The sequence below is a fragment of the Octodon degus genome, unplaced genomic scaffold (assembly GCF_000260255.1).
Source record: "Octodon degus isolate 3935 unplaced genomic scaffold, OctDeg1.0 scaffold00079, whole genome shotgun sequence".
Taxonomy (NCBI): domain Eukaryota; kingdom Metazoa; phylum Chordata; class Mammalia; order Rodentia; family Octodontidae; genus Octodon; species Octodon degus.
In genome coordinates, this window is record NW_004524655.1 from 7,842,183 (window position 1) to 7,858,355 (window position 16,173).

The window sequence follows — 16,173 nt, forward strand, 5'->3', positions numbered from 1 at the left end:
GTGGTGCTGGGGGATTGAACCGCGGTCCCTGATGCTTTTGCTAAGCTTGTTCTAAGTAGGTGCTTTAGACCACTGAGCCATCTCTCCAGCCCGTGGCCTGCCTTTTTACAATTAGTGATGTACGATGATTCTCCTGTGTCATTAAATGTTTCTCCTATTAAATGTGATGATTAGATGTATTTTTAGTGACTTCAGATAGCACATTGTCTGGATATACCTCAGTTTATTTAATCTGTCTCCTGTTTGTGGACATTCATATTGTATCTGATATTCACTATTAATACTGTAAGAAATGTTTATGTCTGTCTTAGTGTGCTTCCTAGTTTCTCACTTGATTACTTTCCAAGTTTATCTTACAGAAATTTTCCCTGTGTCTAAAACTTGAGGTTTTCTTTCTTTCATAGAAACAGTACTAAGGGCATTAAGGAACATTGGGAGTGCTAAAAATGTTCTATGTCTTGATTATGGCAGTAGCTACATAATTACATTCATTGGTTGAAACTTACCCTAAGTATACATTAGGACAGTGGTAGTGAACCTTTTTGAGACCAAGTGCCTGAGCTATAACCCAAAACCCACTTACATGTTATAAAGTGCCACTATTGCAATTAAACCTGAATACTGAAGTTTTAGGAAAAAAATAGTTATTACTTAGTGCTCAGCTGCTGGGGTGACTTGGCTTGTGTGCTGACAGAGGACTCTGTGTGCCCGCTGCAGCGCACATGCCAAAGGTCATCACTGTATGACTTGGGTGGACTCTAAGTAAGTGACACCTTAATACTGGTTTATTCTAATACTATATTTACTGTATTAGTGGTAGGATGTTTTGTTTAACTTTTGTTTTTGGAGGCAGCAGGATCTTGCTAAGTAATTCAGGTTGGTCTTGAATTTACTAGGTATCCCACGCTGGCCTCAACTTGCAGTGAACCTCCTTTCTGAGTGTTGGAATTACAGTAGGTGTGAGGCAGCATACTTGGCTTAGTGGTAGAATTTTTTTAAAAAAAATTTTAGGGTAGGGTCTACGGGTGTTCAGGGTCTCACTACTAGATCGGACTCGTAGTGATCCACCTCTTTATGGCCTCCCAAGAGCTGGGATTATAGGTGCGTGTCCATCTCAGTGCACCCCTGGGGGGTGTGGGGCCGGCACAGCAGGCCCAGGGATTGAACCCCCAGCCCCTGCACCTGCTTGCAGGTACTTTAATCTGCTGAGCTATTTGGCCAGCCCTAGTGGTAGAATTTTTTCTTTCTTTTTTTAAAAATTTTTTTACAAATTTTTTTCCATAATTTTATTGATAAACAGCAATGAGACAGTTTCAAATCAAATTGGTAGGACAGTTTCAATAATTAACACATTGCATACATTCCTCTCAGTGGTTAATTGCTATACAAGATGCAGACATGATAGCCTATCTACAAACACCATTGGAACAAATCACTCTATTCATCCTAGTGGTAGAATTTGTAAAGATCTAATTCCTCACCAGTAAAAAAGAGAGAGCCCAGTCAACTTTTAACTAGAGACAGAATGTTTTGATTTATGGTGAGTTGAATAAAAAGTTAATGCCAGGTACCTACTGAAATCACCTGACTACTTTCAAAAACTATATAGAATACCGTGGGGTTTTTCAAAAAAATGTATTTGGTATAGGGTCTCGCTATGCAGCTGGATCCTTAGTGTTTTCAGCCTCTCCAGTGGTGGGATTACAGGCACGCATGACCATGCCCGGTCTCAGGTGACCAGCTCAAACATGTACCCAGGGCGGGGCAGGTGCAGCATGTGGTTCCAGGGATCGAACCCCATTCCTCATGCTTGCCTAAGCAGGTGCTTAGTCTCCTGAGCTGTCTTGCAGGCCTTGAATACTTTCATTTTTAATAACCATTGAAAAACTGTATTTGAGAATTCTCATCTACTCAGAATCTCAGTCTGGTAAGAAGAAAAAATTCCAGTGATGGAATTCCATTGTGGAAATTTCCTGCTGCCCTCCTCATCTGGGTCACAAATAGGAGAGCAGCAGCAGACTGTTCCTGTTCTCTCTTTCACAAGCAGAGAATGGTGGATTGCAGTGTTCTGCATATTCTAAGACTATGTGATCTCCCTGCAGCAGCTGAAGTTACCTCTTTGCCTGTGAGGAGCAAGGCCAAGGAAGGGTCAGTTCTCTGTCTCTGAGTTTAGCTGCAACTTTCTGTACTATTCTGCAGTTGCTCTTGGGTAACTTGTGTACAGTATCATATGTATTAGTGGCTAATTTTTCTAAAGCAATTACAAAATTGCTTTATTGTCAATAATTCCCCATAGTTTTTCCCTTATTTTGCTGTACTCATGAACTGATGTCCCAAAAGCAACACATGATCCTTTGGTTTTGCCCCTACTTCTGGGGCTTGAACCCAGAACCTTGGCACTGAAGTATATCCCAGCCCCTTTTTATGTTTTGAGATAGGCTCTCCCCAAGTTGCCCAAGTTGGTCTTGAATTTGATATTCTCCTACCTCAGCCTCCCAGAGTCCTGGGAGATGTACCCCATGCTCCTGGCTGATTCTTCCCTTTAAAGGGCAGAGCCAGGAGGGAAGGAAGGGAGGGAGGAACGGGAGGAAGGAGGGAGGGTAGAATTGATCAGCTGAGGGGTTATGGCCTCTTTAGGCACCGTCTTCTTAATCTGCATGCCTACTTGAGTAGTTTGGGCTTCTCACCATGATCCAGCCACTCTTAGCCTATTTTTCCTTTTCTTTTAAAGATAAGATCTATGGGGCGCAGGTGGGTCAGTCCTTGCATTTCGTTGTATCATTGTAATTTACCAGCTTTTCTAGACCTAGGCCATATCTCACAACATCACTGATTTGAATGTTTGCCACCCAGAGTTCTTGGAAAAGAAATAAGCTGCCGTATTCATTCTGACGTTTGATTTACTAAAAAAGGAAACTTGAAATGACTCAGGTCCACCAGCCCAGTTAACTCTGGGGAAAAAAAAGTTTCTATTTTGGCATAGTTCTTGGTTTTTGTTTGTCTCTTGAACCCAAACTTAGCAAGCTGTGTTTTCCTTTTCATACTTTTCTTATACACAGATCTTTTCCTTGTCATTTCAGTCTCCAAGTTAGTAGAGCACTTTCCTTTCTGTGCAGTTATAAATGCTCTCATGGTGGTCATAGTGTTCTTGGACTTGTTACACAGGTGTTTCTAATCTCTGGGGGGGCTAATTTGCTTGTTTCAGGTTGTGATAATGCCATCATCATCTGGAATGTGGGGACAGGTGAAGCCCTTATAAACTTGGATGACATGCATTCAGACATGATTTACAACGTGAGCTGGAACCGGAATGGCAGTCTGATCTGCACAGCTTCCAAAGACAAGAAAGTGAGAGTAATTGATCCTAGGAAGCAAGAGATTGTTGCTGTGAGTATTCGCCCAGTGGCTGTAGTTCATTGGTGCCTGTGAACTCCCTGTTTTTAAGCAGGCAGCAATTCTGGCCATTTTGCACAGGTGCAAAATGCGCAGGAAAGCTTACACAGGCTGCTGACCATCCCCATCACATCTCTTTCTAGAGTTATATATTTGTAGCCTTGACTCATCTCTCCTGTCTTCCTTGGTAAACAACACAAACAGATAGTTTTTATCAAATCGCTAGCATCCTTAAGAATTTAGAAGTTTAGGTTCTGAATTTGATCCTGGTGCTGGAAAACAAAAAAAGAATTCAGAAGTTTGGATTAACTGAACCAGACTACATTCCTAGTCGTAGGACTTAGTACTGAGTATTGATGAACAGATTTGCCACTGTTCCCCAAATGATTGTTGCAGTTCTCTCCCTGGCCCAGTGTCTTAGTTTCTTCCAAACTGGCAGAGGATTGAAACTGTTGGGGCTGGGGAGATGGCTCGGTAGAATAAGCGCTTCCCTGGCAAGCGCAAGGGCCTGAGTTCAATCCCCAGTTCTACCAAACAAACAAATAAGCAAAGAAAAACTGTCACGTGTTGAACCCAAGAATGCCTCACTTTAGCTATGCCCCGACTCCTTCCTCAAGTGCATGTGGTCTTGGCAGCTTGTTTGTTTGCTTGCTTCCTGTCCGTCTGTCCGTTCATTCTTTCTTTCCTTCCTGTCTTTTTGAGACAGGGTCTTGTTGTATAGTTCAGGCTGGCCTTGAGCTCACTTTGTAGCCCAAGCTGGTCTTGAACTTGCAGTGATCCTCCTGCCTCAGTCTCCCAAGTGCAGGGATTACAGGTATGTACCGCCACAACCAACTGGTAGTGTTATTTATAAAAGGTCGGGTTAGCGTCATGGGTAGTGCTTCCTGAGCCCTGGCGGCTCATGTGGCCCTGTGCAGCGTTTTGTTTTTTTGTTTGTTTGTTTGTTTGTTTGTTTGTTTGTTTTGCGGAACCAGAGATTGAACTCAGGCCCTTGTGCTTGCCAGGCAAGCGCTTATTCTACTGAGCCATCTCCCCAGCCTGTGTAGTCTTCTTCACCAACCATTCGCAAAGTGGGTATCAGTGCACTCTGATTAAATGGATGAAGTTAAGGAAGGGGTTGACTGTACCCAGCCTTAATCCTCTTTATTTATTTATTTTTTTATTTTTTCTATTTTTTTTAATGGATGCTGTGTTTTATTCATGACCCATCAGTGTCCCTCTTGCCCCTATGGCAAGGTGAGGGGGAGGAAGGAGAGTTAGGAGGAGGCAGACTGCAGCTGCCCTTTGTAGACATACTCCAGGGCGGTGGCAATGGTGCGCATGTCCAGCTCAATGCTTTGAGCCCAGTTCTCCACATCCCCGATTTCCTTGAGTGCCTGGTTGAAGTTCTCCACCATCCCGATCCACTAGCCTGTCTGCTTAGCAAATTGGGCAGCCTGGACCTGCAGGGTCTTCACTTCATGGTCCAGCTTTCTCTGGTTCATGTAGGCCTGGGCCACTCCCACATTGAGGTGGTCCACCAAAGCTTCTGTCAGGCAGGTCGCCGCAGTGATGGCTTCTCGCCTCCTCTTTTCCTGCAGCTCCTTGCGCTCGTTCTGCTTGGCCTGGTGTTCTTTGAGCAGGCGGGACAGCATGGTGGTGTGGGGCAGGGGGCTGGGTGCGGCACCCCGGGGCTGTGCCTTAATCCTCTTTATAACCCTCTTGAGAAAAAAACACTTGGCAGACTCCTTGTGTATATTATATTTGCAGTGCATGGACTTTGGTTAGCAGCAGGATATGTTGGAAAGAGTATAGTTTTGGGTTCAGTTCTGATGCTCTTGCTTGCTAACTAGCTGGGGACCTTGACCAGATCACTTCATGTCCATTTGTTTTCTCATGTGGGAAGGAAGACAGGTGCCTGACACTGTCTACCTGTGTAGGAGAACACAGATCCGGGATGAAGTTGGGGTCAGTGCTGCGTTTCCCCACCCACCTTTCCTTCATGCAGTTTGAATGTGCTCATCGTGCCTCTTTGCTGTCTCTCTGTTTCTCCCAGGAGAAGGAGAAAGCACACGAAGGAGCTCGGCCCATGAGGGCCATCTTCCTGGCAGATGGCAACGTCTTCACCACTGGCTTTAGCCGCATGAGTGAGCGGCAGCTGGCACTCTGGAATCCGGTATGCCCCTTCCCTGCCTGCCTTCCAGCTCGTTTTCTTTTGAGCTGCCTGGCCTTTTCTGTCTTCTGAACTGGGTGCTAGATTAGTAGTGGATCATAGGAGTCTTGGTGTAGTCTTGCAGACTCCTGCTGTCTTAAATTAGATATGAAGCTTTCAGCCTCACTGAGGACTTATAGGCAAATATATTCTTGATATTCTCAAGGGGTGTGTGTGTGTGTGTGTGTGTGTGTGTGTGTGTGTGTGTTGCGGAACTGGAGATTGAACTCAGGCCCTTGTGTTTTCCAGGCAAGTGTTTATTCTACTGAACCATCTCCCCAGCCCCGACTATATATTTTTTTAAAGAACTGCATTTTAGATTTGGAAAATATGATACAAAACTTTTATTTCATAAACACTGATCAAATATCTAAATCAGAATAGTCCTAGCTGGGCATGGTGGTGCACGCATGTAATCCCAGCCCTTGGGAGGCTGAGGCAGGAGGATCACCATGAGTTCAAGGCCAGCCTGAACTACAGAGCAAGATCCTGCCTCATAAAAACTTTTGAAAGAATCCAGAATAGTCTCGGTTGGGGAAATATTTATGACGAGCATAAGTGGGAGGAAAAAGCCTTGACGGTGTAGATGGCACAGTTCCAGCTTTGAGTGTGTATCCTGCTGAAGCGTAGTGGGAGTGCAGTGCACGCAGCGCCAAGCATGTAAGGAAACAGAAGACTGTCTGCCGCCCACTGAACTGTGGGGTTACGGGGCTTACGGCATGTGGGCTGACTTTCCCTTTTTTTTAAGGCAGGGTCTCGCAATGTAGCCAGGCTGGCCTTGAGCTCATGGTGATCCTCCTGCCTCCAAGCTTCCTGAATGCTGAGATTACAGATGGGCTGACTTTCCTTTGCTTTATGTCCTTAGATTTTTAAAGTATACATGTATTTATGTAAAATGAGAAAAGGTACTTTTAAAAAGCAAATTGAAAAGGAAAAGCACATTCTCATTTTTGTCATGGAGTCACATGAATGTGTGTGTTCATTATATGATCAAATCAGCTTAATTTTCAGTCAGTTTGACCTCTATTGGTATTGTATGTATGAAGATTATATGTATATTATTCAAATTTTAGATTATTTTGGGAAGCTGGCTTAGTTACTTACAGAGTATATAATAAACTTACAAAATTTGCCTTTTTAAGATGTGTACGTATTTTTTCTCAGAAAAATATGGAAGAACCAATTGCTCTTCATGAAATGGACACGAGCAATGGGGTATTGCTACCTTTCTATGATCCTGACACCAGTATCATTTACTTATGTGGAAAGGTAAGCAGAAATTTTGATATTTGATTTTAAATTAAATCCTGCAAGAGGAAATACCTGTCCTGTAGAGATTTAGAAGATGGACAATGTATTATGTGTTTTAATTTGTCTAATTTATTTGTGTGGCAAGCTAGATAAATAAGGGCAGCTGATGTTGGTATGTTTTTGGCTTGAAGCTGGGCCAGCTATTGTGTGATGATGGCACATGTACTCAGCACTGGTGACTGAGTCAGGTTGGGCTGGGTGTTGGGGTAGGTGCTGAGGGAGGGTTTCATTTAGGGCACTCTGCTGGGAAAAATAGGACATCCTGGCATCTTTTTTTCATGTAGTAGTGCTGCACCACTGGTGATTTTTAGACCCTTCTGCATTGGTATTAGGGATGGGTAACAGGTTTGCCACATCTAATGGACCTTGTGCCATGGCTGGTAAGAGAAACCCATCCTGGGTAGATGGGACCTTTTGAGGCTCAGGATTAGGGATTAAAGATACATGGACATGGCCTGACTAAAGTTTTGGGGGTGACAGCTGTTACAGGAAGGTATTACTCTGAACTCAAAACACTTCCTCTTTCCTTATGACCTCAACTTAATAAACCATCGGTAGCTTTACTATTATGTGCTCAGTGGCACAGTGCCTGCCTGGCAAGCACGAGGTCATGAGTTCACTTACCAACCCTCCCCACAAAAAAAGGAGCTCTTGATGTGGTCCCTACACTTGTTGCAGAACTACTTTGCATTTTCTTTTCTGTTATTTTTTTTTTTCCCCCCAGAACCGGGGATTGAACTCAGATCCTTGCCCTTGCCAGGGAAGTGCTTATTCTACTGAGCCATCTCCCCAAACCCCCACTTTGCATTTTCAAGGTCAATTAATTATAATCTGAGAGTTTATCTGTTTCCTTAAAAGTCACTTTATTGCAGCTGTTCAGTAGTACATAAGCCTTGCCATTGCTGCCGTAGACTGCATCAGAAACACAATGAAGTTTACCCAGGGAGTATTAACTCAGAGGGGAATATTGTTTTGAGTATACAGAAAATGGCTGTAGGTATCTAGCTCCTTTTTCATTGCTTTAAATTCTTGAATGATTAAAACAAATGGAAACCATGAGAACAAAGAGCCTTGTTAGGACCTAATATTGCCCAGCTCTTTAGGGGTGTGTGTGTGTGTGTGTGTGTGTGTGTGTGTGTGTGTTTACAGGCATGCATGTGCAAGTTCGGATATGCACATGTGTGCACATGTGTTTATTCCATCCCAGATAGGATTGTCTTCATTGTTCAGATTGGTGTAACTATGTAATATTTATTTACACTTGGAATAATATGTATCTGAAGCTTCAGGTCTCAAAAAAATCTGACCATTTTAAACTAGGCAATTATAGAATTTTATACATGCCATTTGGAACTTTTTTCTGAAGTTAAAAGGATATAAAAATTCAAGTCTCTCAATAGAAAAATCTCACCTTTTCTTATCATTTGGTTGGCTGGTGTTAATGCCCTTGAGTCTGTCGGCGAACCTGACCTGGGCCAGTGAGCAAATCCTTAAATCAGCAGTTACAGTCCAGCAGTCCTCGTTAGAATAAAATTAGTCCTCAAGAGGAGGCACAGGAGTCCATTTAAAGGCCTGCTGGGTGACTGATAAGTAGTCAGAGATTAATCTTCAAGGAAAAGGAGCTGTTATCTACTTAGACAAGGCCTTTTATGAGGAAGAAAAGGTAAGCTACTGAAGTCAGCTCCCTATGCATGCTAGGATTATAGAAGAAGGAGACACCCACCTAAACCAGCTGTTTCAGTTAACATTAAATACTCATTTGTCTCTGATTTCTTATAGGGTGACAGTAGTATCCGCTATTTTGAGATCACGGATGAATCCCCATATGTCCACTACCTCAACACGTTCAGCAGCAAGGAGCCTCAGAGAGGAATGGGTTATATGCCCAAGAGGGGACTTGATGTTAACAAATGTGAGATTGCCAGGTAAACATTCACTATGATAAAGTATTTCAGTTGTTTGTTCCATGCATGCAATACCAGAGCAGTACAACTATTAGTACTTCTATGATGCCCAAGTCAGTCTATGCTTGTGTGTGGCATGGAATTAATTAATACCTTATTTCCTGCCCGTTCAACCAGAGTTATAGCAGTTAAGGGGCATAGCTCACAGAAATAATAAAACCTTAGCTCTTGACTATAAGCTGAGGTTGTAGCCCGTGTTCTCTGGTGGGCAAGCAGGTGAGAACCTGGATCTGGGATAAGAAAAGGGGAGACCTTTTGCCCTAAGCTAGACAAGTCAGTGACCTACAGTAGGGCATGAGGTTAGCTTGATTTAGCAAGTTCCACTGTGTCATAATAGTTTTTGCCACTGCACTTCTCTTGTTTATATCCTTCAAGACTAATGAACTTCTTAGGGATGCACTTTTTTTCACAGTAGTCAAAAGATACTCTTTGAGACTTAGTGGCCGCTGGCCATTTAAAGCAACAGACTAGCATCGCACTATTAGGTATGTCTTCATGTCACACATTATTTTAACATGAAGTTATACACACTTTAAAGTTTGCATGGGTTCAATTCCTAGCATCAAAACAATGCCACAAGGGCTGGGGAGATAGCTCAGTGGAATAAGTGCTTGCTTGGCAAGCGCAGGGTCCTGAGTTTGATCCCTGGTACCACAAAAAAAAAAAAAAAAAAAAAAAAGCCACAAAAAATTGACTGCTCTGGTCATGTGGTTAAGAATTAATACTTACATTTTAAAAAATAATAGTCAACAGATTTTTATGAGCTCTTATTAACATTGTTTTTAATAATAGTTGGAGTATTGAAAGCTGTCAAAGATAATTTTAAATTGTGTTGTGAACCTCATCAAAATGTGGTTCAGAACAGATTGAATCTAATTTTAAGACTACATCGAATATTTAGGAACGCAGGACACTTCCTGTTTGTTGAGCATTAATTGTACATTGGGCTCTGTGCTGACCATGCTATAGGACTTTGACTTTTCATAATAGCCTCTTGAGGTGGGTGTGATTTTTGTCCACATTTTAAGGATGAGTGGCTTGAGCCGTGGTAAAGTCGTCCTACTCTGAGAGGTTGTGATAGTAGCGCTAGTAGTCAGTCTTTTCACATCTGTGCTGCCTGCAGAGTTTTCATTAATCAATCTTTAAAAGCGGTTTTGCTTTATCCATGACCTTTCTGATGAAATAGTCAGTAGGTATTAAAAGACTTTTACGAGAACCTTTAGCAAGCAGAGCGGTGCTCAGCTTCCGTTTTACCCAAGTGCAGACTTGCTTCCTTGGTGGTGCCCACACCTGCCTGTGCGTCTCCTCGCTGTGTTGCAGCTGCCCCACCCAGCAGTCTGGTCAGAACCTCATGCGGTGCCAGTCTTGCCAAGAACTTGTGAGAACTCTGGGTCATTGCCCATCTTTGGCTTGCCCTATCACCTTCATCAGAAGTAGTTTCTGGTTTTGTTTGTTGTAAAATAAAAAAAAGAACCAACAATAATAGTTGTTTTGGGTGTGAGGACGATCTGGCTGCGACATCTGTCACCCCACTGATCGCCAGGGTTGATTCAGCCGACTGGGCTGGCTAGGCGGGTGTCCCCTTCCCCCCTCAACGATCCATGTGTGTCCCTCCCGAAGCTGCGTGCTAAGTCGAAGAGGACGACTACCCAATAGAGGAGGACCGTTCCTCGGTCAGGGTGTACAAGTAGCTGCGTTCCCCTGCTGGAACCTCCAAACAAGCTCTCAAGATAATAGTTGTTTTATAGTCTTGCCTTTTCCATATTTTGGATAATTTCACATTTTTCATGATGTGGTTTGCTTCGATGCCAAAATCTTCCTTCCTAGGATTGCTTTTTTTTTTTCTTCCTTTTTAAAAACCCTGTTTATACTTAGCAGATGTTCAGCCACCTCAAGTTGCAAAATACCTAGCATCCAGGGCATAGATTAGGATGTGTGATCTCTTGGGTCTGGTGACAGGTAACTTTCAAAAGTAGCTCATTACCAGTGTTGCTATTTCCACTATAATAACAACACTAGTAATGAGTGGCCAGATAATTAGTTTGACTGTCGTCATAATTCACAGAACTCTCCTTGTGGTTCTTGTCTCCAGTTTGTCTGGCACAGACATTCTCAGCCTCAGTTTTTTCATCTGTAAAATGGGAACTAAATCCTACCACTTCCAGGCTCCGATGAGGTGAAGGGAGAAGTGCTTCATTTCCCATGTTCCACTGCAGGAAAGTAGTTTTTAGTCCTGTTACTCAGCCTCAGTTTCACTTCTTATAACTTGGCCTTTATTTTCCCTTTGAAGATTCTTCAAGCTTCATGAGAGAAAGTGTGAGCCTATTATCATGACTGTTCCTAGGAAGGTGAGTGCCCCGTTTTCTGGGCAGTTCATATTTTTAAAAATCCACGCCTTTCATCTTCATTCTTATGGAAGGTTTCCCAAATGTCTCTTGCAGTCTGATCTTTTCCAAGATGACCTGTATCCTGACACAGCAGGGCCCGAAGCTGCCCTGGAGGCAGAAGAGTGGTTTGAGGGGAAGAATGCAGATCCAATCCTCATCTCCTTGAAACATGGATACATTCCAGGCAAAAACAGGGATCTAAAAGTAGTCAAGAAAAACATCCTAGATAGCAAGCCTGCTGCAAACAAGAAGTGTGACCTGATCACTGTCCCCAAGAAAACCGCAGACCCGGCCAGCGTGGTAAGCAGTGCGGGCTGTGCTTGGCTTGCTCAGGCCTGCTCCTCTCGGAAGCCTTGGGTGGCCCTGGGCATGGAGCCCTGACATCGGGTTGACACACAGGCGTTTTTGGTACTTGATCCCACACACTGCATGTGAGAAAGTCCTAGGGCAGGTGACTCAGTGAGTTTCTGGCCGTTCTTGGTTCCTAGAACTCTGGGCCTTATAATGACTGGGGTAGATGCCAGACTCCCATTATCTCTGAGAGCAAACAGGATGTGGGCTTTTCTCTCTCTCTCTCTCTCTCTCTCTCTCTCTCTCTCTCTCTCTCTCTCTCTCTGTCTTTCTGTTGTACGTGTGTGTGTGTGTCTTTTTGAGACAGGGTTTCCCTATGCAGTTTGGGCTGCCATTGTATTCCCTGTGTAGCCCAGCTGGCCTCATATTTGCAGTGATTCTCTTGCCTCAACCTCCTGATGCTGGACTTATTTCAGGAGTATGCCACCATGCCTGCCCCTGTGGTTTGGTCCAAGTCTGACATGGGAGTGCAGGATCATAAGAGTTAGGAGACGTGTCCTGGAGGGAGGATATGGGAGGAGTTAGGTGTTACTAGTGGTCTGGCAGCATGGGGCTGGCAGCACGTGAGCTTGGCAAGAGCCATCGGTGGCGGGGAGGGGGCCCAGCCTGCTTTTGAACACCTGTCGTGGCTTCTGGACAACACTGCCATGCCTGGTGCCACAGAAGATAGGCCCTGGAAGGAGGGTGAGTTGTTCCGAGAAGGTAAGAGCACCTACCTATAGGAGCTGACATTTTTGGACCATGACTGAGGAGCCAGCTCCATGGGTTTTGTTGACTGTGAGGTTTCCAGAAGAATCTCTGTCAAGTGAGAGAAGCTCAGTCCTCTTGAAGAGTCAGCAGACAGGCAGGGATTTTACTCCAGAGGCCCTCTTCAGAGAGGGAGTGAGCCCTGCAGCCTCTGAGCGCGTCACCCCCCATAGGCTTCGATTGGTGTGGGATGGTTGGGAGAAGGGGCCGGGGATCTTTTCGGGTCCAGTCTTGCCTGCAGTTTTCCACCTGTGGGAGTCCTTGCCTGCTGAGTCACAGGCAGGGGCAGAGGGAGCACGTGAAGCACAGCTCTTATACCATGGGTTTCAGCCAGCATCCGTTGTGTTCTTATGAGACAATGGGATTTGACTCATCTTTTGATTTGGAGATTCTGTTTGCCATTTGCAAAATAGAATATTATATTTTAAGTCTTATAGCCAGAACTGTGTTGGATTTTATTTACTACTCTTTAGTCACTACCCCTTTTTGTTTGCTTTTTTAGCAAAATGAAGCCAAGTTGGATGAAATTTTAAAAGAAATTAAATCTATTAAAGATACAATCTGCAATCAAGATGAGCGTATTTCCAAGTTAGAACAGCAGATGGCGAAGATAGCAGCCTGAAGATCCCACCTCCACCCCTCCAAAAAATGGGAGCAAGAACTTGTGCTTGGTAGCTGGTCGTTGGTGTGGTCCTAGGGAGGGTGGAAAGGGAGGCACTGCCATTTGGAGACATTCCATTTCAGATTTGTCCACCAGCGATAGGCCACATTCCAGTCAGAACTCAATTCGTCTCCCAAATTTGCAAAACAGAAGCTGAGCTTTTTATCAGAAAGCTTTTTTGATGTTTTAAGTGTTATGTGACTTGTTGAACTTTTAAAAGACAAAAGTGCTACTTTTAAAATCCCAGATATCCTGAATTTTAGAAAACACACCAATTCTGATTCAGTGTCGTGCCCAAGAACCTTTTTTTTAAATGACTAGGGACCAATGCCACATTGCTTTTTATATTTCTTTTCTTTTTTTTAATGTTGCCAAAACCAAAAGTAGCTTGTTTTTCTTTGTATTTTGCTACTTTGCAGTATTTGTGTGGTTTTTTTTTTTTTTTCCTTAATTTGAAAGGGACAGCACTGTGTATGTTTATAAACTAAACGAAGATATTATTTTGTATAAACATTCATCTGAGAACACTCAGAGCAGTAGCCACATGGTGCTGGCTCAGCTGCAGCATGAACCTGGTCATCTTATGACTGTATGAAAGGAAGACTTGAAAAATCATGTGGACCCACATTACTACCCCTCGCTCCTGCGTCTTCTGATCAAAAAAGCTCAAATCTTACTTCTTCCTTGCTTTCCTTTCCCTTTTCTAGAAATTGGGTGGTTGTACCAGGATGCAATTTTGCTTCTTGATCCCCTGCTTCAGATGATTATAATCTGACCCAGACTAGCATGTGTTTCTGCAGTTTTTTTTACAGAGTCTGTCACATTCATCACTTTGAAACCCATGGCCCAGGCTTTGGTCGGTCCTTGACAAGGGCGCCTGGGACAGGAGCCTGCACACAGTGCTGAGTGTCCCTCCTGCCCACCTCAGCAGTGTGCCCAGCGCCTAAGCGCAGCGGCGGGGCCTACGCCAGGGAGTGTGGCAGGGAGCCTTTCCCAGGTCCTCCGTTTCCTACCTGACCTGTGCTGTCCCTGGGCTGTGCTGAGGAGCAGCAGCTCTCCTTGCACCCAGAGCTCCTGCCCTCCCTCCTCTTCGCGCCAGTCCTGCCTGTCTTCCTGCATGTCAGTCCTAATCACACCCTTCAAAACAAGGCCAGAAGGCACTAGTGAATGTTGAGACTCAGGCGAATGGGCTAGAAGGAAGCAAAAATGAGAGCGCAGATCTCTGTGCCCCTCGGACATGTGCAGACATCCCTTTGTGTCCTCCATGCAGAGCCACCTGCCCTTCCTCTCCAGCTCACACTGAGGTTGTGTCCAAGCACAGGGGCTCCATGGACTCGAAGGGGCCACAGAGTGCGCACTGGTGTCCTGCCCATTCCCAGGAGCTGGGAGCTGCCCCCCACCCACCTTCCTGGATTGCATGCTTGCAGAGCCAGACTGAAGGAGCTTCTGTGTGGAAAGAACAGTGTCTGGGTGAACGTGACCTGTATAGTCCATGGCGAGCGCGCAAGGAGTTCTTTGGCATCGGGTTGGGCTGGTGTGGACGCATAAACAGACAGGAAGTGGGACAGAGTGGGTTGGGCGGCAGCCAGGCACAGTGCACCTAGAGGAGTGACCCATTCATAGCTAACAGTACGGGCTTGCTGTCTCCAGTTTCAGGGCATCTGAATGTCTGATGTGGTTTTGTGTTTGTGTGTGTTTTTAATATTGAAGTGGACAGTGATACACAAAGCAATTACAGTGATTTATAGTCAAATCTACATTATTTCTATATCAATGTACTCTCCTAAGGATTCAGACATGTGTTAATGTTCTGATATCAAATTAAGTGAACAGATCCGCTGTGGATGATGGTGAAATGCCACAAGGAACATGGTTTAAAGCAAAGAGGGAGAGAAAGCAGAAGTCACCTAACCTCAGCGTCAGCTTCTGGTGTATATTTAATGGATGGATGCCCGGCCAGGCTTGAAGTAGACACCTGAAGCATTGTGGATTATCTTTCCTGTTTTGTCTTCATCTTCTTTTTTAAAATGCCGTGACATCCTGGAGGAGGACAGTGAATTACTCCTAGATCGGCTCTTATAGAGCAGCCATAGTGTTCTGTCAAAACACTTGCTTCCATTTTCCAAGATAAAAATCATTGATTACAAATTGGTGTCCTGTGTTTCTTTCACTCCAGCGTGACTGTCTCCTAGGCAGCCATGCCTGACAGCTTCTGTGATTCCCAGGACCAGCCAGGTTACTCTGGGTAGATACTGGGGAGAGGGGAGGTGCTGAACTCAGCCAGGTACAAGATCAGGTGGGCCTCATAGAGGCCAGTGCAGCTGCATGCAGGGTCCCCGCAGGCCTGGCGTGTACATTCTACCTCCAACCCTTACCAGCCCTGTGTCTGTGAGCACTCTTTACCCTGGGTCCCTTTCCTTGTCTCGGAAGAAGGATGCTAACATACAGTTTAAATGAGACACCTGTGTCTGGCCGATGCCGAGAGCCCTTGCTGAACAGCTGCTGTGGTCACTGCTGAGCTGATTGCATGGCAGGACCTTTGAAAGCACCTCTGCATTCTTCTGGCTTGGAAACTTTGGCTGCAGTTTTTATTCCCATAAATTGTGGGTGTCAGTTGAATTGCATGCCCCCTTGGGGCTTACCTCTTTTTCTCATGACATTCCATTGTATTTCAAAGAATTTCCCACTTTACTTTCTCTGAGTGTTTATAAATGTGGGAAATAACATAAAGCTCTCTTCTCAAACACCTTAGCTTCAAATACTGTGGAAGTACACACCTGTAATCCCAACCACCTTGGAGAATGAGGCAGGAAGGTTGCAAGTTTGAGCCCAGTCTGAGCATTTTAGCAAGATCCTGTATCAAAATAAAAGCGGGGGGGGGGGCAGGGAGATAGTTCAGTGGTAGAGCGCCCCTCGACTCAGTCCCTACGACCAAAACACAAATTCCTAATCTTAGCGTTGTCTTATATGTGGGCAGGATTGCTGCTGGGTTCTCCGTCAGCTGGCGGCTGCAGGAAGTAGAAGTTGGCAGGCTTCTGTCTGGGCCCGCAGTCAGGGAGGAGGCGCGTGGCGCTGTTTGTGACTGACTGGTTTTCTGGCTGTGGCTGTCTTGATTCTTTGCCAGAAGACCTAGAGACGGGCATGTTACCCCCAGACAGACAGACAGAC

At 44.7% G+C, this 16,173-nt stretch overlaps 1 protein-coding gene and 1 pseudogene across 2 annotated transcripts in view; one reads left to right on the top strand and one right to left on the bottom strand.

Annotated features, from left to right (window-relative positions):
- Nucleotides 1-13,784, top strand: part of Coro1c (coronin 1C) — an 87,806-nt gene extending 74,022 nt beyond the window's left edge. For both annotated transcript variants that reach the window (XM_023720924.1, XM_023720925.1), the window contains exons 5-11: nucleotides 3,206-3,387; nucleotides 5,429-5,548; nucleotides 6,749-6,853; nucleotides 8,675-8,820; nucleotides 11,150-11,207; nucleotides 11,301-11,546; nucleotides 12,847-13,784. In XM_023720924.1, coding sequence (XP_023576692.1) covers nucleotides 3,206-3,387; nucleotides 5,429-5,548; nucleotides 6,749-6,853; nucleotides 8,675-8,820; nucleotides 11,150-11,207; nucleotides 11,301-11,546; nucleotides 12,847-12,966 — 977 coding nt within the window. In that variant the 3' untranslated portion in view covers nucleotides 12,967-13,784. The remainder of the gene's footprint in view (nucleotides 1-3,205; nucleotides 3,388-5,428; nucleotides 5,549-6,748; nucleotides 6,854-8,674; nucleotides 8,821-11,149; nucleotides 11,208-11,300; nucleotides 11,547-12,846) is intronic.
- LOC105742874 lies at nucleotides 4,575-5,060 on the bottom strand (annotated as a pseudogene).
- Nucleotides 13,785-16,173: the final 2,389 nt, after the last annotated feature.